Genomic DNA, 26,245 nt, shown 5'->3' on the forward strand with positions numbered 1-26,245 from the left:
ATTTCTTGCTGAATTAGGCAATTTGGAATCATTTGAGACCATGTTATTGTTTTAAAAAATTTTTCGCCTTACAAGCAACCCTGCTGGGGATTTAGTCATTTTTTTCAAATTCTCGAAAAAAATAACATGGTCTCAATTGATTCCAAATTTTTAAAAGTAATTAGTGACCCAGCCCAAAAGATTTCATCCAATTATCTCTAAAGCTAAGGGAGTAGCACCCAAAATAAAATTGCTGGTATGTCGTGTGACTAGTCACCACATTTCCCCCCCCCCCCCCCCCTTTACTTACAATTTTGTTTCGACTTTTATTTTGGGTGCTACTCCCTTAGTTTTAGAGATAATTGGATGAAATCTTTTGGGCTGGGTCACTAATTACCCCAACTATTGGTATCTTTACAAAAAAAACGGCGGCGGGACCGCCGCTCCCGCCGCCGTTTACCGCTGCCACCAACAAATTTTTTTTATTGCATTTCTCGCCGAATTAGGCAATTTGGAATCATTTGAGACCATGTTATTTTTTTCGAGAATTTGAAAAAAATGACTAAATCCCCCGCAGGGTTGCTTGTAAGGCGAAAAATTTTTGAAAAAAATAACATGGTCTCAAATGATTCCAAATTGCCTAATTCGGCGAGAATGCAATAAAAAAAAATTTTTTTGGTGGAGGCGGTAAATGGCGATGGGCGGCGGGAGCGGCGGTCTCGCAGCCGTTTTTTTTAAAGATACCAATAGTTAGGGTAATTAGTGACCCAGCTCAAAAGATTTCATCCAATTATCTCTAAAACTAAGGGAGTAGCACCCAAAATAAATTTGCTGGTATGTTGTGTGACAAGTCACCACATTTCCCCCCCCCCCCCCCTTTACTTACAATTTTGTTTGACTTTTATTTTGGGTGCTACTCCCTTAGTTTTAGAGATAATAGGATGAAATCTTTTGGGCTGGGTCATTAATTACCCCAACTATTGGTATCTTTTAAAAAAAAACGGCGGCAGGACCGCCGTTTACAGCCAACACCAAAAAAAAATTTTTTATTGCATTTCTTGCCGAATTAGGCAATTTGGAATCAATTGAGACCATGTTATTTTTTTCGAGAATTTGAAAAAAAATGACTAAATCCCCAGCAGGGTTGCTTGTAAGGCGAAAAATTTTTTAAAAAAATAACATGGTCTCAAATGATTCCAAATTGCCTAATTCAGCAAGAAATGCAATAAAAAATTTTTTTTTTGGTGGCGGCTTTAAACGGCGGCGGGAGCAGCAGTCCCGCTGCCGTTTTTCTAAAAGATACCAATAGTTGGGGTAATTAGTGACCCAGCCCAAAAGATTTCATCCAATTATCTCTAAAGCTAATGGAGTAGCACCCAAAATAAAATTGCTGGTATGTCGTGTGACGAGTCACCACATTTCCCCCCCCCCCCCTTTACTTACAATTTTGTTCCGACTTTTATTTTGGGTGCTACTCCCTTAGTTTTAGAGATAATTGGATGAAATCTTTTGGGCTGGGTCCCTAATTACCCCAACTATTGGTATCTTTAAAAAAAACGGCGGCGGGACCGCCGCCCGCCGCCGTTTACCGCCGCCACCAAAAATTTTTTTTTTTATTGCATTTCTCGCCGAATTAGGCAATTAGGAATCATTTGAGACCATGTTATTTTTTTCGAGAATTTGAAAAAAATGACTAAAGCCCCCGCAGGGTTGCTTGTAAGGCGAAAAATTTTTGAAAAAAATAACATGGTCTCAAATGATTCCAAATTGCCTAATTCGGCGAGAAATGCAATAAAAAAATTTTTTTTGGTGGCGGCGGTAAACAGCGGCGGGCGGCGGGAGCGAGCCGTTTTTTTGCTTTTTTTTTTAAGATACCAATAGTTGGGGTAATTAGTGACCCAGCCCAAAAGATTTCATCCAATTATTTCTAAAACTAAGGGAGTAGCACCCAAAATAAAATTGTTGGTATGTCGTGTGACGAGTCACCACATTTCCCCCCCCCCCCCCCTTTACTTACAATTTTGTTTCGACTTTTATTTTGGGTGCTACTCCCTTAGTTTTAGAGATAATTGGATGAAATCTTTTGGGCTGGGTCACTAATTACCCCAACTTTTGGTATCTTTTAAAAAAAACGGCGGCGAGACCGCCGCTCCCGCCGCCCGCCGCCGTTTACCGCAGCCAGCAAAAAAAATTTTTTATTGCATTTCTCGCCGAATTAGGCAATTTGGAATCATTTGAGACCATGTTATTTTTTTCGAGAATTTGAAAAAAATGACTAAATCCCCCGCAGGGTTGCTTGTAAGGCGAAAAATGTTTGAAAAAAATAACATGGTCTCAAATGATTCCAAATTGCCTAATTCGGCGAGAAATGCAATAAAAAAAAATTTTTTTGGTGGAGGCGGTAAATGGCGACGGGCGGCGGGAGCGGCGGTCCCGCCGCCGTTTTTTTTTTAATGATACCAATAGTTTGGGTAATTAGTGACCCAGCCCAAAAGATTTCATCCAATTATCTCTAAAACTAAGGGAGTAGCACCCAAAATAAAATTGCTGGTATGTCGTGTGACGAGTCACCACATTTCCCCCCCCCCCCCTTTACTTACAATTTTTTTTCGACTTTTATTTTGGGTGCTACTTCCTTAGTTTTAGAGATAATTGGATGAAATCTTTTGAGCTGGGACACTAATTACCCCAACTATTGGTATCTTTTAAAAAAAACGGCGGCGGGACCGCCGCTCCCGCCACCCGCCGCCGTTTACAGCCACCACCAAAAAAAAAATTTTTATTGCATTTCTCGCCGAATTAGGCAATTTGGAATCATTTGAGACCATGTTATTTTTTCGAGAATTTGAAAAAAATGACTAAATCCCCGCAGGGTCGCTTGTAAGGCGAAAAATTTTTTTAAAAAATAACATTGTCTCAAATGATTCCAAATTGCCTAATTCGGCGAGAAATGCAATAAAAAATTTTTTTTTGGTGGCGGCGGTAAATGGCGGCGGGCGGCGGGAGCGGCGGTCTTGCAGCCGTTTTTTTTAAAAGATACCAATAGTTGGGGTAATTAGTGACCCAGCCCAAAAGATTTCATCCAATTATCTCTAAAACTAAGGGAGTAGCACCCAAAATAAAATTGCTGGTATGTCGTGTGACGAGTCACCACATTTCCCCCCCCCCCCTCTTTACTTACAATTTTGTTTGACTTTTATTTTGGGTGCCGCTCCCGCCGCCCTCAGCCGTTTACAGCCGCCACCAAAAAAATTTTATTTTATTGCATTTCTCGCCGAATTAGGCAATTTGGAATCATTTGAGACCATGTTATTTTTTTTAGAGAATTTGAAAAAAATGACTGAATCCCCCGCAGGGTTGCTTGTAAGGCAAAAAAATTTGGAAAAAAATAACATGGTCTCAAATGATTCCAAATTGCCTAATTCGGCGAGAAATGCAATAAAAAAAATGCGGTAAATTGCGGTAATTCACCCGCCCCCCCCCAAATTAGGGGTTTTGGGGTGGGTGGGTGGTCAACGATAATTCTAAAATCAAATATAGGCCTACAAAACCTGTATCCCAAGGTTTGCTCCATTTATCTCAAGTCGTTTATGAGAAACATCCTATAGTATAATCCACCCGCCCCCCCCCCAAAAAAAAAAAACTTGGGGGGGGGGGGGGTGGGGGGTCGACGATAATTTTAAAAGTAACTTTGGCCCCATAGAAGCTTATATCCAAAATTAGCTCCCTCTAGCTTTAAGGGTTCTCGAGTAAACCCCCCCCCCTGCCCAAATGGTTATTTTCCACATCCCCCTTTTTTTTTTACTTTTTTTTAACTAAAATCAAAAATTAAGGGGGGGGGGGGGCACCCCCCCCAAAAAAAAAAATTTTTTCCGCCCCCCCAAAAATTTTTTTTTAACTTTTTCTTTAAAAATCTAAAATAAGAAATTGGATTATCAAGTTCCACTCTCCTCTTCTCAAGTACCCCTAGAGGCCTCTAGGGGCGTAGCCGCTAGTATTTGCATAAAGTACGTAGAGTTATGTTGAAACTGAGTTACGTTGTAACTGTCCATGACAAGTTTTGATTTAATCTCCCACTCATAAATTTTGATAAAGAGTTAAACAGCACTTGCATAGAATAGTTTTACGACCCCCATAGAAATTTTCTGTATTTTTAATTTGCTGATAAAATAATTATAGAAACTAAATTTTTTCTATTATTTAAGCTTTTAATATTGACTTTGTGTTTTTTAAATTTTTTTTATACCTTATAAGGAGATCCACTGTGATTTGTGTGATTTTGTGGCTAAATCCAAACAAAAGCTGAAATGACACAAGAGCACACATTTTTGTGAGATGAAAGAATGTCCCAACTGTGGATTAATGACTAAAAAGCTAAGAGCTCATTTCAGGTAAATTCAACAATACATAACTGATTGTCTATTTATCCCGAATAGACTGGAGTTTTAGGATAGGCAAATAATTTAGATTTTTATTTATTTGTGAACACACAACAATTAAAATAAACATATACTAAATACAGATATTTAAATATTCTTATACAAACAGTTCCTAAAATTAAATATAATATAAACTAAAGACAAAACATTAGAATATGAAATATGTTGTGTCAAAAGACCAATCAATCTATTTCTTTAAAAAAGGCATACCTATTGTTTTTACATTTTCTCCTAACTTGTTTAAATGTTGCAAGGCAAAAATTGTTAAACAAAGATACCAAATTAATGTATTGTCCGTGTACCATCAAACCTTAGACCTAATAAGCGTCAAGTCTCTTTATTTTAATGGATACGGAATACGCTGATTTTTGGAAAGGAAATTTTGTCGTCAATTTGATGCTAATATAGTCCACAATAATATTGACAATATGTTTTTCCATGGTCATGAGAGGGGTTGGGGGGGGGGGGGCGGGGGGTTATCGTTAAATCAGCCAGCTGGGAGAAACATTTTATTAGTATATAAGAGAATCTCTCACAATATTTAGATATTCTCTATCCATTTTAATTTATACTTTCTTGATTTAGACGGTGCTCAAAGAAACTGCTAGGTACAGAAGAGAAGCATCAGTGCAACTATTGTAACAAAGAGTTTAAAACAAAATATTCCTTGGAGAAGCACATCAATTTTGTTCACCTAAAAATAAAGGATCATCACTGTAAATTTTGTGATTACAAAACACATACTGCATTCAATTTGAGGTAAAAAAATTTATGATTTTTTTATCTTATCGCTACTGTTAACTATTTTGCGCTCTTCATCTCTCCCTTGCTTCTATATACTTTACTAGCGGCTACGCCCCTAGAGGCCTCTAGGTGCACTTGAGGAGGGGAGAGTCGATTTTGATAACCCAATTCATTATTTTAGATTTTGAAAGAAAAAAAAATTTGTGGGGGAGGGGAAATTTTTTTTTTGGGGGGGGGGTAATTTTTTCTATGGGTGATTTCTCTTGGGAGGAGGGTGGTGGTACCCTCCCCCAAAATAGTAATAAACTTTCCCGGGACCTATGAGAAACTACCCTGTTAAGGTGAACCCGATCGGTTCAGCGGTTAGCGAGATCCTTCGGTACAGGAGGTTAATTTCCGCGGCTTAAATATGAAATTGGTCACTGTAACTACTTGTGATTTCCCTGATCAAAGTGCATTTTGTATCAACTATAGCTTACTTCAATTATCTGTATATGTATGTTGGCTTTTCTTAGTATTATAATATGTTCTTCGCTGCTGGATATTTTTACCTTATTGGATATTGAACAACAGATATTTTCAGGCTCCACATCTCCAAGATGCATATAAAAGAAGACCTCTCCAAGGAGTGTCCACACTGCCACAAGGTCACTATGGGGCTAGAATCACACATCAAAATTTACCATTTCGAACACTACAGGGAGTTCATGGAAAGAAAAATGGAGGATTCAACTGATTGCTGAATAAAATACAATGTACCTTGTTAAAAATTGTGATATTTTTTGTTTTTTTCAAGAGTTTATTTCTGTTGTTATGTTATATTGTTTATGATATTTTTTCAGATTGCAAATGAAAAGTCTAAATTTAAACATAGAATATTATTAATTAAAATGTCTGACGTGAAATCAGAAGAATTTGTGAAGGAACCTGGCGAATATATCTTATTTTGTAACTCTATTTTTGACAGTCAAAACCAACCAAAAACTTTTACCATAGGTAAATTTATTTTTAAACTGTTACGAAAAAAATAGTACAGCAGTAACAATCAAACAATATTGATAGATGAAAAAAGAATAGTTAGCACAAGTTTCTACAGTTAACGACTGTAAGTGTTAAGAGACGCTCGGTTATATAGAGTGGCACAACTCGCAAAAAAAAAATTAAGGGTTCTTTTTTTTGGCATTAATCCTAATATGTAAATCTGAATTTAAAGAAATCATAATAAAATATTTTAGAATACTCGAGTCAATGTAATGTGAAGCAAGATTATGACAACCCCTCCTGCCTGGAGTTTTGTGTTGCACTGCTCCGGGAAATATTATGCAAGCACAGGCTCCAGGATCAAAATTTTTGGGACAAAGTAACGTGTGCAACTTTCCTGGTAAATCTTACCAGACAAAATACAAGATTTGACAAACTTTATGCTCTATATAATCAGGTAAATCAAACAGTTTACCCTTTTAGATGTAGGATATTTGTTCCAAAATATCTCGTGAATCACTTGGGTCACTAGTTTCTAGGGAAGCTACTCTATGTCTTGGTATGGTCTAGTCTACTTTAAGAGAGAACAGGTCTATCTCCAATAATAAATGGCAATCTTGACATAAAATAAGATTTCAGTAATCCTGTAAATTTAATTAAAAAACATCCTTTAATTAGAGAAATAAAAAAATAAGGAAGCAAAGTATAATTTAATGAGAAACTAGCAATTTTTATGAGTACTCTAAATATTTTATTATGAAATTGAATTAAACCATATTGAAATATTTCAGTTAGAGAAACTTGTGCAAAGCAGTGGAATAACATGGAAGGATTCAAGCATCTTAAACTCTATTAATACAAATCTCAATGATGACCTGCACACTAATAATGAAGATATAGACCCATATAATGTTCTTGACGTACAGCAAGCGGATGAAGCTTCTTTTGATGTTAATACTGATAGTGTTCTTGTTAAAGTAGAAGATGATCACTTTGAAGATGAAGAAATAGAAGAAAGGTAAGTTCAATTATTTTTTAATAAAACAAGGGGGGGGGGGGGGGGAAAGTTTGTACACTTATAGGAAATGAAATTCAGTACCAAAGTTTGGGAGGGTCGTATGGGCTTGTTAAAGATATCGACCTGATTTTTTCTTTACGATACTTTTTTAACATACCCGAATCAACGAACCATTACAGATTTCATTTTGGGACTTTCCTTCTAGGGGCTTGTGGAGCAAGAGACCCCCAAAACACAAAACTATGAGTACTGGGCTTATTTTTGAAGATATCGACCTGTTTTTTTTTGTAATACTTTTTTAACATAACCGAATTAACGAACCATTACAGATTTCATTTTGGGACTTTCCTTGGGGCTTGTGGAGCAAGATACCCCAAAAAACACAAAATTATGAGTACTGGGCTTATTTTTGAAGATATCAACCTGATTTTTTATATAAAAATACTATTTTAACATAACCGAATCTACGAACCATTACAGATTTCATTTTGGGACTTTCCTAATACGGGCCTGTGGAGCAAAAGACCCCAAAAACACTAAAAATATGAGTTCTGAGCTTATTTTTTAAGATATCAACCTGATTTTTAAAAAATAATACTGTTTTAACATAACCAAATTAAGAAAACATTACAGATTTCATTTTTGGACTTTCCTTCTAGGGGCTTGTGGAGCAAAGATTCCAAAACCACTAAAAATATGAGTTCTGAGCTTATTTTTAAAGATATCAACCTGATCTTTTTAAAATAATACTTTTTTAACATAACCGAACTAAGAAACCATTAAGGATTTCATTTTGGGACTTTCCTTCTAGGGGCTTGTGGAGCAAAAGACCCCAAAAACACTAAAAATATAAGTTCTGAGCTTATTTTTTAAGATAACCTGGGAACTCAATTTATTTTGTTTTGGAGGTGTTTTACCCTACTTTCCCCTAAAAAGAAAGTGCCAAAATGAAATTATTAGTGGCTACCTAGTTCAAACATGTGAAAAAAGTTTTCATGAAAAAAATTAGCTCAATATCTCTAAAAATATTTTTTGGGGGTCTTTTGCCCCACTAGCTTCTAGAAGGAAAGTCCCAAAATGAAATCTGTAATGGTTTCTTAGTTCGGTTATGTTAAAAAAAGTGTTCCTAAAAAAATCAGGTTGATATATTTAAAAATAAGGTCAGAACTCATATTTTTAGTGTTTTTGGGGTCTTTTGCTCAACAAGCCCCTAGAAGGAAAGTCCCAAAATGAAATCTGTAATGGTTCGTAGATTCGGTTATGTTAAAATAGTATTTTTATATAAAAAATCAGGTTGATATCTTTAAAAATAAGCTCAGAACTCATATTTTTAGTGTTTTTGGGGTCTTTTGCTCCACAAGCCCGTAGAAGGAAAGTCCCAAAATGAAATCTGTAATGGTTCGTAGATTCGGTTATGTTAAAATAGTATTTTTTTATTACATAAAAAAATAAGGTTGATATCTTAAAAGAGAAGCCCACAACTCATATTTTTATGATTTTTGGGGGTCTCTTGCTCCACAAGCCCCTAGAAAGAATGGTTCGTTGATTCGGGTATGTTTAAAAAGTATTATAAAGAAAAATCAGGTCGATATCTTTAAAAATAAGGTCAGAACTCATATTTTTAGTGTTTTGGAGTCTTTTGCTCCACAAGCCCCTAGAAGGAAAGTACCAAAATTCAATTTCCAAAGTTTTCCGTGTATATCAAGTCATATAAGAGAGCCTACAAAAAGAATTAGGTTGATAACTTTAAAAACAAGCCCATACGACCCTCCCAAACTTTGGTACTGAATTTCATTTCCTATAAGTGTACAACTTCCCCCCCCCCCCCCCCTTCATAGTGAAAATATAGGCTTTTAATTTTGAAAAAAATGATAGGATTATTCATGTAATCCAAGTATATTAAGTAACATCATAGAAAGCAAAAAGTGAATTCATAGCTTTCTAGAAGCAAGCATTAGGAAACCCATTTAAAAAAAAAACTTTTATGTGACCGCCAAATTACCTCCACTTAAGTTACCACCTATAGTCACTTTTAGAAAAAGAACATATAAGGATAAAAAGGTAAATAGCTAAATCGACCAAAAGTTTATAAAGTTGTAAAAATGTATTTTTCAGTATTCCGAAAGTAAGAAAAAGAAGACGGCGCACAAAAACTGAAAAATCGTTAAAAGTTAAGGTAATAGAAAATATTTCATACAAGTTTTAAGTGCATACGTTTAGGACATAAATAATTCAATTTAAAGCGACGCTACTTTATAATTTCAAAAGGTTATATAAGCTATGTAGAAAAGAAAACTTGCATTCATTGGCTGTTATAAAATATAGACGTCCGCAATTTGCTTAAGTTTTCCATGGTTATTTTCAAAATTTGTCCGTCGATATATTTTTTAATAAATTAGATTTAATTTGGGTACATGTACCTATTGAATCGGCAGCTAGATTCCAATGAGATAGCCTGATATCTAGTTGCCGAATGTGTACGCAGTTTCCTGGGTGTTTCCTCATCCTAGCTCAATATTTACTACTAGCTAAAAAAGCTTCAAACTTCAAAAAAAAAAAAATCAAAATTTAAAAAATTCAAATTTATAATGTATATTGTATAAATCGTTTACACATTCAAATTTTGATTTTTTTAAGGGAAGTTTGAAGATTTGTAGCTAGTAGTAAATATTGAGCGAGGATGAGGAAACACCCAGGAAACTGCGTACACATTCGGCAACTAGATATCAGGCTATCTCCAATGACCAATAATCAACTGTACAACTTACTTAGTCTGTCCACTCTTTGGCTGGTTTTTAAAATTTATTTTAAAAGTCCTTTTTTTCTTTGCTACACATGGATTGTTTTCATTCTCTTTATTTGCCGATTTTTAATAAAATGTATATTTTTGTGGTAGAGAGAACCAAAAATTATTGAAGAATTTGATGAAATTAAAGAAGATGAAGATATTCGAGTCAAAACTGAAGACAATGAAACCTATAAAATAGACCCAAATTCAAACAAGAAAATAAAATTTAACAAAGATGGCCGGCCCAGGAAACAGTACACTAAAAGTAAAAAGGTTGTGAAAAAGATGCCAGAAGGAGGGTGGAAATGGATGAGAACAAAGATACAATGTGACCGGCCTGGTTGTGAATACAAGTCTAAAACTCCCATGCAGATTGATAGGCATATCATTGAGGACCATAAAGAAACAAAGCTGTGCTCAACGGTAAGTTTATTTCCTACATAATTGATCGTTGAAATTTTTCTATGGAAAATAGTTCTAGTAGGTATTCATGTAGTAGGATAAATTTTATTTTTTTCCTATTAGGTAGTCATTTAAGTCTTTAAAAATTGTATATACATTTGCTAGGAACTTTCCATGTTTTAGGCTATTTTATGGTGACGAAGCCAACAGTATCCTTAAAAATATTTTAAAGTCTCTAATACCTAAAAGCTGATAGTAAATAAGGGTGGTTTAAAAACCATTCCCCATTTTCTTACAATTTCATGTAATAGATTTAAATATTTTTTTTCTAGTGTGGACATTTATCTGAGACAGTTGAGGATTATAATAATCACATGGACACTCATGTTTTCAACTGTGAGGTCTGTAACAAACAAATTCTTGGAGCCTGGGGTATCTGGGTACATAGTAAATCTCATGAGAAAAGGTAGGTTAATTTTATAATGGATATATTAATAATTGGATCTTGCAACAGATTTTCATATTCTCTATTAAAATGAATTACGCAGTGGCTCACCCTTTTACCCCATCCCCTCCCCTTCTACTGGATAATCGAAATTACCAATAAATGAATGCTTAGTTAGCAAGCTAAATTGATGACTATTTTTACCCTGTCACAATATCCACTTATACCTATTCTATATTTATTTGTTTGGTCATACTTGTGCTTGTTCATCAAAATATTTCTAGATTTTTAACAGCAAAGCTACTATACGACTTAAAATGTGCATTTACTAGTAACGCCATAAGATTTCCATAAGCATTTATGCATTAAAGTTTACTGTTATTTAAGATAAAAAAAAGGTTGTGTTAAAATTCCGTAAAGTTGTGAGTTTTCAGGCTTAAAAAAAGAAATAGAACGATAATTTTCACAAAATATGTGTATTCCATATTGAATAGAACCATATACAAAAGAAATTAAATATTTATATTTAGTGAATATTATCGTTTTACTACTGTTTTTAAGCCTTAAAGCTTACACTTTTACTGAATTTTATCATAACCTACCTCCCCTTTTCTTAGCTTGTAGTTGTGCTTTCCATAGAAAAAATATACCTTTAAATAAAAATGCTTATACTGCTTACAGGGGACCTCCATCTCAGAAAGTGCCTTGTGACCAGTGTGGGCAGCTAGTACCTGAATACAGGGGTGTATATTCTCCATGGGATACCCTGATAAAGGGAGAGGGGAAATAGAAAATATATGGGTGGGAGAAAAAAGGAAAAATAAAGAGTTCTGAAAACATTTTTCCCCTCCTTGGGGGGGAAAAACTCGAAAAATATATGGGAATAAAATAAAGAGTATTAAAAATGTTTTTCCATTATTTCTTCCTCCTTATGGTAAAAAAGCAGGGGGGGGGGGGGATGAATGAAATATTTTGCAGCCGGGGAAGAAATGAATTTGTGCAGAATATACACCCCTACAGGATGAAGAATCATATCAATGTGCGCCACAGCAACCAAATTTTCAAATGTGAATATTGTGAACACACTACTATGTCCAAGGTTTGTAAACCATATCAATAAAAGGGGTAGTTGCACGAAATGCATCTAAACTTGAATTTAGTTCAATTGTTAAATATAACAAGACTTGAAACTTTTAGTAAGATATTTATTGTTAAATTGTTTATTTCACAATTAATGTTGTTTTGACCAAAGAGAAGCGTTTGATTACACTTTCAAATTTTTTTTATAATTATTATAGGTATACTAAAGATTTTGTAAATCCCCTTTAACTTTTGCAATAAAATAAAATATCAAACAATAATTTTTTATGATTTAATGATTTTAGGAAAAATTGTATGTCCATACAAAAACGCATTTCTTAAAGAAGACAGCTTGTCCTGTTTGTGGTATTATGGTTAAACATCTCAAATTACATTGGAACAAGTAAGCTGTCATTAGTTTATATCAAAATATAAAATCTTGTAAAAAAAAGATTGCAATGATAATTATGTAGAAATGTTGAAGTAATGTTACACAATTATGACGTTACTATGTTACTTAATAATATATAAAATACAAGTAAAGTTAAGTAAATATAGATTGATAGGTCAAAGACGAATTGGGTATAGTCCTTTCCACGACATCCCTCCATAAGGAGCGATTCTTCGTATTTTTAAAATGGCTTTTTATAGGTTATTTTAGGTTAGGTTAGGTTATATTGTGTTAGGTGATTGCCCCACAGGGTTAGGTAATTGGCTCCGCAGGTTTAAAACCCCCCGCAGGGGCTAGAAATAGGAGAAAAGCTACTGTGAAAAATACGAAGAATCGCTCCTTATGGAGATATGTCGTGGAAAGGACTATACCCGACGAATTAAATATTCCTAATAAGTAATTTAATTTTACCACACAGGATTGCAGCCATTTAATAAGATGCTCAATAGATAGGTTTTGCAAGCTTAAGTTTTGATAGTATTCTGTGTGGATCTGGACACATACTCATTAGTACTAAATATTTTTTTGCACAAGGTATCTAGGGTGTGTGTTTTTTTCTAGAAAATGTGGACTAAAGGAGCAGGATAGAAAAGTCCACAACTGTGAAATTTGTGGCAAGACTTTCTCCTGTCCAGAATCTGTGAAAACTCACATTAAGTTTGTGCATGAGAACCAGAGAGATTTCCACTGCCCGCACTGTCCTAAACAATTTCATGATAATTCACATCTCAGGTAAATTTATACTCTTTGTGTAAGTTAGATCTAATAACAGCATTTGATGACATTTTGACGATTTTTAGGGTGTCCTTAATTTTTTATCAATGTTCTTGTTCTCAGTTTTTTGTATTAGGTAGTTAGAATGAAGTTGCAAAGTGAATTTTAGCGCTCTAATTACGTTTTAAAGTCATAACACACAACTTTACATGTTCTTAGCTTTTAAGGATTCCCCCATCCCATCCAGACTTTATCAATAATTACCTACTATAGCTAAATGTGTATTTGACCTTTCTCAGGCCTCATGCACTGTAATTTAGGTTTATAGGAAACAAAATAACGTCTCTCTTTAGTCTTTAGTTTTAAGTGCACAAACTAGGAATTGTATTAACACCACTTAACACAATTATAAATATTTCAGTGTTCACATAAAAAGGATCCACACCAAAGAAAATTTCAAGGAGCAGTGTCCGTACTGTGATCACGAGACCATCAACCTTGAGACACATGTTAAAAGATTTCATTTTGAAAAGCTTATTGCACCTCAATCCGAGTCCCAAAAAAAAGAGCTTCAAACTAGTTAAAATTGAGTCTTTCCTAAATTACAAGCTCTTACTGTTACATATTTTCATTCTAACTTTTTCAAACTAAGGGGTACTTTCATAAAACGGTATTTATAAAAGATTTATTCATATCATTTTTTTTGGATTTGTCCCTTGAACATTTTCATATTTTAACTTATCAAAATGAAAATGATAGATATTACCCATCATATGTAATGCTTTTTATAACAAAGAAAATACCAGTTCAAAGATAATATATTTTTGTATGTTTATAAATTTTCAAGTGTGATATTTAAATGTAAATGAGACCATTTACCAATGGGATCAAATTAATTTACACAATTTACTTAATCATGCATCTCTTGAGATATTTGATTAAGTATTGTAATACATCAATATTTATTTAAGTTTTTACCAATGTGTGATATTTATTGGATAATGTACTATGTACTAAAGATTTTTTAAGCCCTAAATGATTTCTTTTTATGGGAAAGTTTCAATTTAATTAACACCAGTGAAAACAGTCATTTATAATTAAATTTCAAGAAGAAAATTGTTTTAAAATGATTATGTAATTTAGCCTTTATATTTTCAAAAGATTATTCTTTGTTATTGAATAAACATTTTATGAAGCAATTACAGATTTTCAGAATTGTAAAAATACTTTTTATACCAACCCAAGTTTATATTTTTTAAAGTTGTGAATTAGATATGTTAATGTTTGAACATGTTTTCAGATATTTTTTAAATGTTTGGTAACATTTCAACAGTTTTCAATTAAACCAATAGCAAACAGTGAAAATATGGGAATTGATACTCTGAAGCAAGAGGACAAGGGAGATAAAGGCAGTGATATGATTAACTATAATGAAATAGGAGATAATGAACTGGAACATTTCTGTGATACTCTGTCAAGTGCAAAAAGATTTCAGTATACTTTAGGTAGTAACTTTTTATATTGTTCAAATGTGGAAATCACTGTAGAATACGGTCAACAATGTAGTAAATTAATGTAGGAAATCTAAAGACACATGCATATGCAGTAAATATCTTTAAAAGACTAATGTGTGTGTGTGTTTAGGCTATTGTGCTTTGAGAAAGAAAGAAATAAATAAGCTTGAAACTGTATTTTAAACAATTTTTTCGAAATAAATGCAAAGGACAAAGTTAAGTTAAAATAAAATTATCTGTTTTAGATTATTTTGATACTAGCATTGGTGTTCTGTACAGCCAAGAAAATCCATCCAGTCTAAACTTCTGTGTATCTATTCTCAGAGAGATTCTCTGTAATCTAAAGCCAAGCCACGAGTTGTGGGACAAAATTAAATACGCGGCATTCTTGCTCAATCTTGCCACGAAAAATGTACAGTTTGATGTTCTCTATGATATTTATCATCAGGTCAGATATTTATTTTATAAATGATATTTAATGAGTCATAGATTGAAAAGTACATGATAAAATAATTATTATTTTACAAGATTATGTTTCTTATTTTCCTAAAAAAAATCTGTGTAGGTTGAAATTGAAGTAGAAGTTAATAACCTAAGCTGGCAAGATTTTGAAGTTAAAACATCTTTTGAAAGAAAAATCACGGAAAGGTTATTAATCAAAGATGACGTCTGTAGCCTTCCAGATTTAGATGACAGGTAACTGAATATATTATTGGGGGACAAGGACAAATGATTTTAAATGATTTAATTTTATGTTTTAGAAAGACTGAAAAAGAATATGTTTTTGCTGATATTCTTGATGATGTAAATATTATAAATGAGACTGAAGACTTTACAATCGATGATAACCAGTTTGAATCTATTGAAGAGACAGGAATCAAAGTGGAGGAAAGTAAGAAAAAAAGAAAAACTGCTATAAAGAGGTAAACCTTTTTAATCCTTTAAACTTTGTTAAGTGTTATAATTTTATAAATATAATAATTTGTCATCACTTTATATTTTTCAGGAAACCAAAGGTGTTGGACAAGACTGAGCTAAACAAACCAAAATTAGCAAAAAGGTAACTTATTTTTTACTTTCTTTTGATAATCTTATATATCTAGTGAAAAAGCTAAATGTGTGTGTCATTTTTCAGGAAAATGTGTTTACCCATAAAGGTAAAAAATTATAGAAACCACCAATTTCTTTTTATTGCGCTTTGTTAAAAGAAAAAAATCGGTTGAACCTTTTCATGAATGCGAGCAGTTACGCCCTCAGAGGCCTCTAGGGGTATGTAAGGAGAAGGGGGAGGAGTCGACCACTTCCACATACAAAGGGATAGTTCTACGAAGTGTATTTAAAGAGTTAAGGTACTTAGAGTAGTAAACTTTTATATGTCTTAGTAGAATATATTAGGCATTGGATAGATATGATTATATGTTAAAGAATTTTTAACATTGACCAGACCAAATTTTTTTTTATTTGACAATATCTAAAAAAGTTAAAGTGATTTGCCACATAAATTACATGAGAATGGTCTATTTTTTTCAAATATGTATAGCCAAAACACCAATATGAGAGAATCTTTTTCCACATATTTCACAAGAGTTATAAAAAAATTTAACAGGTGTTCCCCTTGGGACAAAATACTTAAAAAACATAAAAAATAACATCCGGTTCATTATAGGACAGGTTTTCTAGAGATTCTTTTTAAAGAAATAAAGAAAACCGTCCGGTTTACTTACAATATACACATTATCTCACGCGGAAATACCAACTAACCATACAACATATATATATATAAAAAGACCATTCTCATGTAATTTATGTTGCAAATCAATAACTTTTTTAGATATTGTCAAAAAAAAAGTTCGGTCAGGTCAATGTTAAAATTCTTTATCATAATCATATCTATCCAATGCCTGATATATTCTACTAAGACATATAAAAAGATCACTACTCTAAGTACTATACTAAATATTTTATTGGTCATTCTTTGTTGTTATGTGTATTTTGTTGTATAAAAAGTTTGAAGTTCTATTAACTAGTAAATGCTATCTAAAGTTGTATTTATGACAAAAAAGTTTTCGCCATATATAACATGCAATGAAGTTGAAAATAAAAATGAAAAACTCATTTTTTAAAGAAAATCCCTGGTCAAATCTTTTAATTTTAATCAATAACTTTATATTATGCACTAGTACGTTATTTAAAATAGAAAAAACTTACAGTTCACTATTTTTTTATAAATGCACTTCATGAAACTATCCCTTTGATTTTAAAAATAAATAGTAAAAAATCTTTGGTCGTGTTTTTCTTGGGTCTATTTTCTCCCGAAAATAGATATTAACCTTCGGTAAAGAAGAACTATATTACATATTCTGTTAGTTTTACATAATGATAGGACAATTTTGTTGTAGAGCCAGAAAGAAAGCAATAATCGAAGAAGAAGACCCGGATTTTGACAGCAAAGGATTGGAGGAGGCTAAATTTCCCTGCCTACAATGTAATAAATTTAAGGCTAGAAAACAGCATGAACTTGACAAACATGCATTTGAGAGACATGCCAGTAACAGACTGTGCACTCAGGTTTATTTATTTTTTCTTTTATCGCCTTTGATAAATAAACTGTTTTACATATTATAGTTTTACAATTCATTTCATTGGTCTATCATAAATTAAACAGTATTTTTGAGGTTGTTTGGCTGTTGTTCTTTGCACGATTATAAGGTCTAAAGGGAAATTTAAGAAAGTACAATTTAAATCATGGAGAGAGAAGACACTGGTGGTTAAATTAATCTGAAACCTTTCACCCTAATATTTAATAGCTACCTATCTAAGGGAGAATCTTAAGAATGTAAAATGAATTTACTGTCCACCATGTTTTAGAAAGTGTTATTAATTCTCAATGTTTTGAATCGCTTCAAAACCGATGAATATCCGGTGGATTAGAATCGGTTTTCAGCCGTACTGAAAAATTATGTCTAGCATCGTATTATATCCAGTTAACTACAAATATAAAAAAACAAACAATTTTTTGTAGCCCGAGCCTTCGGCATCTCGGGGCTAAAAAATCCTATAATTGTACATTTCATATCCGCGGAAAATTGTTTTAATACAGTGCGAGAAATAACTATAATATTATTTTAGTGTGGCCATCTGTCAAGCACCTACAAAGACTTTGTAGCCCACAATGAGACTCATCTATTTAACTGTGATACATGTGGAAAGAAAGTTCTAGGAGTGAGAGCTCTGCGGGCGCATATGAAGAAACATGATCTCAAACAGGAGGAAGGTGCTGGAATAGAAACTAGCAAGGTAAAATCATTTTTTTTATGCGCTATTTAGTAGTTTATGAACCTCCCATTATACTAAAAAGTAGGGGTGGTGGTGGTTATATAAGAAATATTTTCAGATAAGTACATACTCTAAAAGTAAAAATACCTACCTACCTTTTTTTTTCCTTTCCAAATTTTGAAAATTAATCTTGTTTAGGTACTTAATCATATTTCATACTGAAATGTTTTTTAATGGAACCGATTTTTTGTTTCAATTTAAAAGAATCATTTTAAAAATGTGTCCTTTTTTTGTGTTGGCTTAACAATTTATTATTACAGGGGTGTATATTTTGCAAATTTGACCCTGCTAAAGGGGGGGGTAAAAAATAAAAAATATGTGATTGGGGGAGAAAAAATATAAAAATTAAGAGAACTGAAAACATTTTTTTCCATTTTTCTCCCCTTCATGGTGAAAAAAATCTAAAAGAATATGTGGGATAAATATAAATATGAATAAAATAAAGAGTTCTGAAAATATTTTTCCATTTTTTCCCCGTTTTTGCTAGAAAAAACTAGGAGGAGAAAAAATTATAAAATTTTGCATCGGGGGAAAAAAATGAATCTTGTGCAGAATATACACCCCTGATTTTATATTTAATTTAGGTTGCCTGTGATATTTGCGGAATATTGCTACTACCCGCTTCTTTGAAAGGACACATGGACTTGGTAACATTTGGATTGTTTGCTGTAGAAAATTTTAATTAGCTTAAAGAAAGGGTTGTTAGTTGCGTCAGTTGCATTAAGCCTTACTTTATTTTTTTGTGGGGGGGAAGAAATCCAACTTTTGCTAATATTGAGCAAACAATACGCAGACGAGTCTCATTTGATGGAAAGACACTAGTTTTTACTTTCATTTTGCAATTAGTGCTTTGATTCAGCAAATTAATTCCATTTGAAAATCTGGAAGTTTGGATATTTTAGTGGCGTTTTTTTGGCGTTTAACTTGTTTTTTGCTGCAACTAAAGGGAAGCTGGTAAGAAGGGGAGGGGGGAGAAGAAAGTAATTTTTTGGGGGAAATTTCACTCAGAAATGTTTGTCAGAATCTTGGTCCCTTGTCCCTATGTTTCAATATATATATCATGTTATTTGTTACAGGCCCATAGTGTTGAGATACATAAATGTGATTTATGCGGCCATACAACAAACTGTAAGGTAATTGATTAATATTATGAAATACTTATTTATCACATCGTTTTATAGTCAGCTTTCCGCGGATATTAAAACGTAAAAAGATTTAAACCTGGTTATTTAGCGTAGAGGGGCTGAGGTGAAGGACCAAGAGTCTGGCCTTGAGTTGACAAGTTGACTGTTCAGTCCAGGTGCAACTCACCCACACGACATTAACATTAGCGTAGAGGGGCTGAAGGTCCAAGCTAACAAAACATATGTTAATTTTATTGTTTTTTTTTATTTAAATTTAATAGTAACATGATCCAAATTATCTTTATGAAACTAACCATTCTCCTCATTTTTCTTCGTTTTCAGGCCAAACTATTAGACCACCGAAACCGCCACTTGGAAAAGTTATCCACCTGCCCGGAGTGTGGAAAAATGGTCAAGAATATCAAACGTCATTTCCGCCGCACGTGCTCTGGCAAAAAAGCGGAGACATTTTACTGTCATTTATGTGAAAAATCATTTACATTCAAGCATGGTTTGAACAGACACATACAGAATATTCATGAGAAGATAAAGAATCATCATTGCGAACTCTGTGATTATAAAACTTATACTAAGTTTAATCTAAAGTAAGTATAATTTAGTTTTTTTTAAGACTGTTTGGTTTCTTTTAGATATTTTTGTTGATATAAGTTTAAATAACGGTCTTTTTATGAATATTTACCCTTTGATTAGATTTAAAATCAATGTCTTTGTAAAGGACGTCCAAGTATTTTTTTAGGGGTGTAAAATGTGGCGTTTAAACGATATAAATGAGGTAAAGTAATGTATTTTTAAAATATTGAGGGTTTTAAGCTTTGGGATTTCCAAGTTTGAGGGGGGGGGGGTTTAACACCTTATTTCCTCCTCCACCACCCCCCCCCCATCCCCACTTTTGACTTCTATGGTCTTTATGTAGTCTTTAAGACAAAGTGTGTAAGTTTTTTTGAAAACCAACATTGTTATTTGAATATTATTTATAGAGTGCATGTATCAAAGATGCATACAAAAGAAGAAATGGAGAAAATTTGCCACATTTGTAATCAGAAAACTAACAGTCTTGATTATCATATGAGGTAACCTTTTCAATTGAAGGGAATGTGCTTAGCTACTCTGTTAAAACAACCAGTTTGGCAACCGTCGCCCGTAGCAGTAACCATTATTCCTACATTTGGACAATCTATAGCATCAGCGCTTAGAGGCTCACTGGATAACAATTAAAACGCAGTCTCTATATTGTTTATCAATCAAATAAGTGTATGTATATACCCATATGTTTGTTAGGCAGCAGCTATTAAGATTTAAAATAAAATGTTTTATTTTTTAGGATATACCATTATGAAGAACAAAACAAAAGCCAAACATTGAACGGAGAAAATAATCCATAAGAAATAAGCATTAGTTAGTAGAGAATATTTTAAAGTTTTCTTATGAAGTAAAGTAATCATTATAATATTGAAAATTTACATTTTGCTTAGATAAATGGATGTAAAATACGTGGATATTGCGAGAGATTATTATGGCATACCCTGATGAAATGTTTCTCCCAGCTGGCTAGGATAACGATACCACTCCCCTTGTGACCTCTTCACCTTCCCTGAACATTGGGGAACGTATTGTCCAATAATTGAAGACTAAATTAGCAACCTAAATTAATGACAAAATTTCCCTGCCTCAATACCCACTTATTCTATATCTATTCTTACGTATATTTATGGATCAAAAATGTAACTAGTACTGATAAATGATGGTTTTAAATGTGTTTCAGAAAAATAATGCACCAAAAGATTTAATGATTTTAATTTGACAAGAGCTGCATCACACTGATGACACTAAACACGACAATGCTGGGAATTGATGGTCTGAAACAGGAGGAGGGCAAGGTCGGCATGGATTTGGCGGCTGATATCAGTGAAAATGAACTCAAACATTTCTGTGATTCACTTGCCAACAGCCAAAACTGTGATACTAAGTTACATTACACATTAGGTATTTTTAAATTTTGGTATCATGCATGACTGTTCTTTAACTAAAGTATTTCCTGTCGTCTGTCCGTACACCTTTAGGCCTTTTCTCGGCTGTTATTCAATATAGGCAGGTCCATTTTTGTGAAGATACCCTATACCATTTATTATATAATGTCTGTTAGACATGTCTCAAACATATGCACATTAAAACATATATTAAATAACTAAATGGTTACCTATGAGTTTCAAAAAGTTTTTGATTATAATCACTGAAAAGCTGCTCTATAACTATCTTTGTCCATTCAAGATTTGTGGGTGCTTAGCTACTTGTGGATGTTGTCATCCATGTTTTTTTGGCTGCTGAATTAAATTTTACATGTTCTTGTTCCAACTGTTTTACGCCTAATCATATTTTCTCGTACATCTATGATTTTATTAATATTAATGAGTCTGATTTTCAAAATGAGAGTAATTAAAATCATCTACATTGTTATTATATTTAGATTATTTTGACACAAGTATTGGAATATTGTACAGCAGAGAAAATCCAACCAGCCTAAACTTCTGTGTAGCTCTTCTCAGAGAGATTCTCTGCAATCTCAAGCCTAGCCACGAGTTGTGGGACAAAATAAAGTACGCGGCATTCTTGCTCAATCTCGCAACTAGAAATGTAGAGTTCAATGTTTTGTATGAGATTTATCATCAGGTAGCCTTCACTTAATTCAATTTCTAGTTGTTAAATTTAACAAGTCCTTCTTTTGAAAATGTAGATACCCCTTAATCAAAATCGAGGGTGTGTTGGGGAGTGTATTACAGATAACAAGAAGGGTGTAATTTTATTGTCAGGGGGTGTTTACACTATACACCCTCCTTTCTAACACCCCACTTTTATTTAAGAGGGTTGTAACATTTTTATTGCAATAAACCCATGTCGTGAAGGATGTTGGTGGTTGTATCAACCCGACTTGATTTTGCCAGGGGGGAATAACCCTCCCCCCTTCCCCTTCTGCACAAGCATAATATAATTGGATCAGCTATTTCTGAGATCTTATGCTTTAGACATAATTGAAATATAGTATCAAGTAATCCAAAAATTTTAGATAGAGGATGTTATTAACTGTAACAACCTCGCCTGGAGCAATGATGAGGTCAGAGATGCATTTGATCAGAAAATAACTGAAAAACTTATTGTCAAAGACGATGTTTGCAGCCTTCCTGATCTTGACAACAGGCATTTCAATACTTATTTATTTGTTAAAGCAAAGCTTCTCAGTAAGGTGAATGAGTCTGAATGTCTTTTTATTCCACAGCTAAATATAAAATGCAATTACAAATAAAAGGACAAGAGGAAGAGAAATGGAAAGCTTCCCAAAATTGGGATAGAAAACTGAAAGAACAAAATTTCTTTTTAAGTATGAAATGAAAGAGCTTGTGTCATAACTTGATCAAATTGTTTTAAACATTACATAAAACATTATCCATTTTGCTTTCCTATTTGTAACTTTTGCAGATGAAACTAGGTAAATAACATACACTATTTATTAATACTTTGCTGCTCCAACGAATTTTAACTAAGTATTGAAAATGCTAGAGTTGAAACCGACTTCATGGAAACCAAAACTAACTGGGAAACTGCTAAGAGAGACAACAATTTTGATTACAATGAAGATTCCAATGGTTCAATGGATTATGGAGATTTTCCTGTAAAAGATGATGAAAATATTGATATTAAAGAAGAGTTGCCATTAAAAAAGAAAAAGGAGCCAACAAAAAGGTAATTGATTTTAAATTCGACAATTAAACCGTCATTTTTTAGATTTAATTGGCTTTAATCATTTACAATTTGCACAATTTTAATACCTTGATTGGTATGTGTATTTCAGAAAACTAACAAAAGAAAAGAAACCACGAAAATTAAAAGAAAAAGTTGAAAAGAAGAAGAAAAAAGAAAAACCATTACCAAATTTAGATAAAATAGCAAGGGATAAACTAAAAATCCCATGCCTACAATGCAAATTTAAAACTAAAAGACAAGCTGATCTTGACAAACATGTGTTTGAGAAACATGAAACTAATAGATTATGCACACAGGTATTGTTTTGCTAAATGCGTTGCTTTGTTACAATTTGTTATTGTTTAATAATTTTGAAGTTGGTATTGCTTTTACATTAAGAAACTTCTCAGAAAGCTTAAATTCATATAAAGCCTCAATTGGAATAAATATCAAAATTAAGCGTTATTTGTTATTTATTAGGAGTTTAATGAGAATAGATAAGTTATTATAATTTCAGTGTGGACATCTATCCGACACCTACAAAGACTATATAAAGCACAACGAAACCCATCTATTCACCTGCGAAGTATGCAACCAGAAAATCCTTGGAGTTCGTACACTGAAGCAACACATGAAAATACACGAGGCCAAACAGGAGAATGGAGTGGAGGGCGGTGGTACTGGTGGTGCAGGTGTTGGTGGAGATGCTGAGGCTGTAATCAGTGGGGACAACCAGATTGTTGATGAGAATGGGGTGAAAAGAGTTCCATGTGATATTTGTGGGGTTCTTCTCCTTGAACAATGTGTTAAACAACACATTTTGCAGGTTACAAACCTTTCTATATCATTCGAATTAAAGTTGCAAATCTATCAAATCATATTTTCTTAAGAATCTCCAATGTTCAATTATTGAATCAATTGTAACTCTTTTGTATTAGAATCTTTATTGGCACATTTAGATAAATATGTTAACGTAATTAATTTTAAGATCAGAATAATCCCTTACATTTTATAGACTAACTAGCGGCTACGCCCCCAGAGGCCTCTAGGCATATTAAAGGGAATTGGGGGGTAGGAAAAGTCGACCCCTTACATTCAATTTTAGTTTTAAAAAGCGAAAGGAAAAATTATTTTTAAGGTGGGAACATCATTTTTCTCTGGGCACTTTCTCTTGAGAGGGTAGAGATACACTTCCCCAAAATAGTTTGTTTGAAACCTTCCATAAAAAGTCTTAGCTTTTAAACCAATAGGTAACTACCTATGTATGGAATTAAGAAAGTACTTGTAAGTTTAATATATTCTTTATATTAGGTACACAGTACAGAAGTACACAAGTGCGACTTGTGTGATTATGTTGCTAATACAAAGTACAAGGTCACAGATCACAAAAGAAGACACTTTCTGGAGTGCGGCACCTGTCCAGGCAATTTACAATTCATGCTTAATTAAAGCTTTGGATATCAGCTGCCTATTTGAGTAAAATGAAAATTAAGCGGCTCGTCTATTGGCAGCCGCACTACGGCTGCTACTTAATAAAAATTACATACTTTATGTGCAAAGCATAGAATTTATGCAAGGTTTAGAAAATATAAAAGTTTTTCAAACAAGTGGAAGGTTAGGCTGTTATAAATAAGCCAACGGAAAAAAGACCGTTGTTTTGTCCGATTTATAAGAGTGAAAATCAATTTTATTCAATTGTATGTCCTATAGGTAATATCTTTTCTAATCTTGTATTTTTACAAAAAATAAAAATGCAGAAAATGCATGATTTTGTAAATGACTAATTATCAGAATGTGGCAAAACAGTGAAAAATTTAAAGCGGCATTTCCGACGCAACTGTGGGTCGAAAAAAGAACGGTTCTTCTGCCATCTTTGTGAAAAGAGTTTTGCTTTTAAGGTAGGGATTTAGAAACTTGCGTCTACGCCCCTAGAGGCCTCTAGTGGAACGTAAAAAGTTTTCTTTCAATCTATATTAAGATCAGCTGTTACCCAAAAATATTTTTATGGCCGCTAGATGAGGTTGGTTATAGTTTTATTTTTTTGCGATTTCTCTGGCTAGGGTGGTGGTACCAGGAACTAAGAGCAGCTACCCTGTATAGAGGAACCATATCGGTTCAGTGGTTAGCGAGAACCTTCGTTAAATAAAAACAAACAGACAGAGATCCTGTTACTTTTATAAAAGGATTGACATTTTTAGAAATGAATTATAAGACCTTTCCTTAAGTCATGTTATTATTACTTATTATTAGCCTTGAAGTCAAACAAACCCAATACTTTCATACCGGCAAAGACAGAATTTCACACACAATAATAATGGAAAAAAAAGAAACTTTGTCGTTCGTTGTCGTATTGGTTTACGTCTATATGAAGCCTTAATTTTTTTAGGAAAGTTTAAGCAAACACATCAAGAATATTCATCAGAAAATATTGGATCACCACTGCCACTTGTGCGAATACAAAACATACAAGAAATTCAATCTCAAGTAGGCCTAATTTCTTTTTAATAAAACATATTTAGCAGTAGTTTTGCAAAATTTTGGTCATAAATTGACATATTATATATTTTTGTTTAATGGAAAATTCGGTCGTCAATTTAGGTTGCCAATATCGACATCATTTATTGGTAAGCTCGGACATTCAGTAGGAAGGGTGAGGATGGGGTAAGTGGGTTGGACGAGGGGTATCGTTATTTTATCCAGTTGGTAGATCATGAAAATATGGTGCAAATATATTTTGATTGATAAATCAGTATAAATACTTAATAACCTTAGGTAGTTCTTTGCTCAATGAATGCAACAAACTTTTTTCATTTTCTTTCAACTAAAAAAAACAATGCAAAACCCACGACCGTATCGCATCTGATCGGCTGAGGGGAGGTGATGAGTTCCGGTAACGCTTCCTAATTAAAGACGTTAAAAATGGTTCCTACTGCTACTATGTAAGAGTAGGGGTAATGCCTTTGCCCGAAACAGGCACAACTCATAACCATGCAAAGTTAGGACTTCCAGACAAATGTGGTGTAATTAAAGAGTTGGTTTAATGGGTGTTTCTAAACCTAATATCCAAGATGTTTCGACAGGAAAGGTCTAAAAAAATATTTTTTTTAGGTTGCACATTTCTAAGATGCATACAAAGGTCGACATGAAGAAGGTTTGTAATTTCTGTAATCAGAGTACATCAAATCTTGAATATCACATCAAGATTTACCATTACAAAGAACATCTAGAGAGTAGGAACATAATTGAAAATGTAGAAAATGACCAGGATCCTCTCAATATTGTAAAATGATCAAGAAAAGTATTTAAATTTTATTGTACCTACCTACAAATTGTAATTATTGTTATGAATTATTAAATATTGTCCTTTCGATTCTGTTTTATTGTTATTTATCAATTTATTAATAAATAAAAAGTAATTATTAGTTGTTTATGTTAAGATTTCTTTATATTTTGGATACTAAAATGAAAAAGAAA

The 26,245-nt window shown here is 33.1% G+C and overlaps 3 protein-coding genes across 5 annotated transcripts in view; all 3 read left to right on the plus strand.

Moving 5' to 3' along the window:
• Positions 1-14,342, plus strand: part of LOC145314166 (uncharacterized) — a 22,842-nt gene extending 8,500 nt beyond the window's left edge. For 2 of the 3 annotated variants that reach the window (XR_013877650.1, XR_013877651.1), the window contains 3 exons: positions 4,234-4,370; positions 5,004-5,177; positions 5,746-6,005. Coding sequence is in view for 1 of the 3 variants with exons in the window: in XM_080153975.1 (XP_080010101.1) it covers positions 5,990-6,158; positions 6,398-6,600; positions 6,935-7,161; positions 9,277-9,337; positions 10,058-10,372; positions 10,684-10,817; positions 11,478-11,532; positions 11,812-11,895; positions 12,182-12,279; positions 12,889-13,059; positions 13,463-13,625 (1,680 nt within the window). In the remaining 2 variants the exon portion in view is untranslated. Of the gene's footprint in view, positions 1-4,233; positions 4,371-5,003; positions 5,178-5,745; positions 6,159-6,397; positions 6,601-6,934; positions 7,162-9,276; positions 9,338-10,057; positions 10,373-10,683; positions 10,818-11,477; positions 11,533-11,811; positions 11,896-12,181; positions 12,280-12,888; positions 13,060-13,462 lie in introns of those variants that run through there. The other variant, XM_080153975.1, reaches the window with a different exon arrangement.
• Positions 14,322-20,803, plus strand: LOC145314178 (uncharacterized). The gene is made up of 12 exons (XM_080153990.1): positions 14,322-14,546; positions 14,801-15,003; positions 15,121-15,251; positions 15,317-15,478; positions 15,562-15,615; positions 16,955-17,123; positions 17,685-17,852; positions 18,476-18,538; positions 18,968-19,024; positions 19,358-19,620; positions 20,014-20,106; positions 20,358-20,803. Exons 1-12 carry the CDS (start codon positions 14,408-14,410, stop codon positions 20,416-20,418), a joined length of 1,563 nt encoding a protein of 520 aa, XP_080010116.1. The 5' UTR covers positions 14,322-14,407; the 3' UTR covers positions 20,419-20,803.
• On the plus strand, positions 20,766-26,190 carry LOC145314172 (uncharacterized). Its single transcript, XM_080153982.1, has 10 exons — positions 20,766-21,019; positions 21,501-21,703; positions 22,098-22,228; positions 22,589-22,771; positions 22,881-23,088; positions 23,289-23,597; positions 24,083-24,194; positions 24,563-24,669; positions 25,158-25,255; positions 25,880-26,190. The coding sequence occupies exons 1-10, from the start codon at positions 20,857-20,859 to the stop codon at positions 26,058-26,060; spliced, it is 1,695 nt and encodes a 564-aa protein (XP_080010108.1). The 5' UTR covers positions 20,766-20,856; the 3' UTR covers positions 26,061-26,190.
• The last annotated feature ends 55 nt before the right edge of the window (positions 26,191-26,245 follow it).

This window comes from Acartia tonsa, chromosome 3 (assembly GCF_053477335.1).
Source record: "Acartia tonsa isolate MP-2025a chromosome 3, ASM5347733v1, whole genome shotgun sequence".
NCBI classification, from domain to species: Eukaryota; Metazoa; Arthropoda; class Copepoda; order Calanoida; family Acartiidae; genus Acartia; species Acartia tonsa.

What these genes read in the sequence shown, in the direction of transcription:
- LOC145314172 (XM_080153982.1), top strand. Translation starts at nt 20,857, where the DNA reads ATGACACTAAACACGACAATGCTGGGAATTGATGGTCTGAAACAGGAG. An exon ending in TGTATGAGATTTATCATCAG is followed by an intron (nt 21,704 to 22,097) that starts GTAGCCTTCACT and finishes CAAAAATTTTAG; the next exon opens with ATAGAGGATGTTATTAACTG. An exon ending in TACAAGAAATTCAATCTCAA is followed by an intron (nt 25,256 to 25,879) that starts GTAGGCCTAATT and finishes TATTTTTTTTAG; the next exon opens with GTTGCACATTTCTAAGATGC.
- LOC145314178 (XM_080153990.1), top strand. Translation starts at nt 14,408, where the DNA reads ATGGGAATTGATACTCTGAAGCAAGAGGACAAGGGAGATAAAGGCAGT. An exon ending in TCTATGATATTTATCATCAG is followed by an intron (nt 15,004 to 15,120) that starts GTCAGATATTTA and finishes AAATCTGTGTAG; the next exon opens with GTTGAAATTGAAGTAGAAGT. An exon ending in AGAAAAACTGCTATAAAGAG is followed by an intron (nt 15,479 to 15,561) that starts GTAAACCTTTTT and finishes TATATTTTTCAG; the next exon opens with GAAACCAAAGGTGTTGGACA.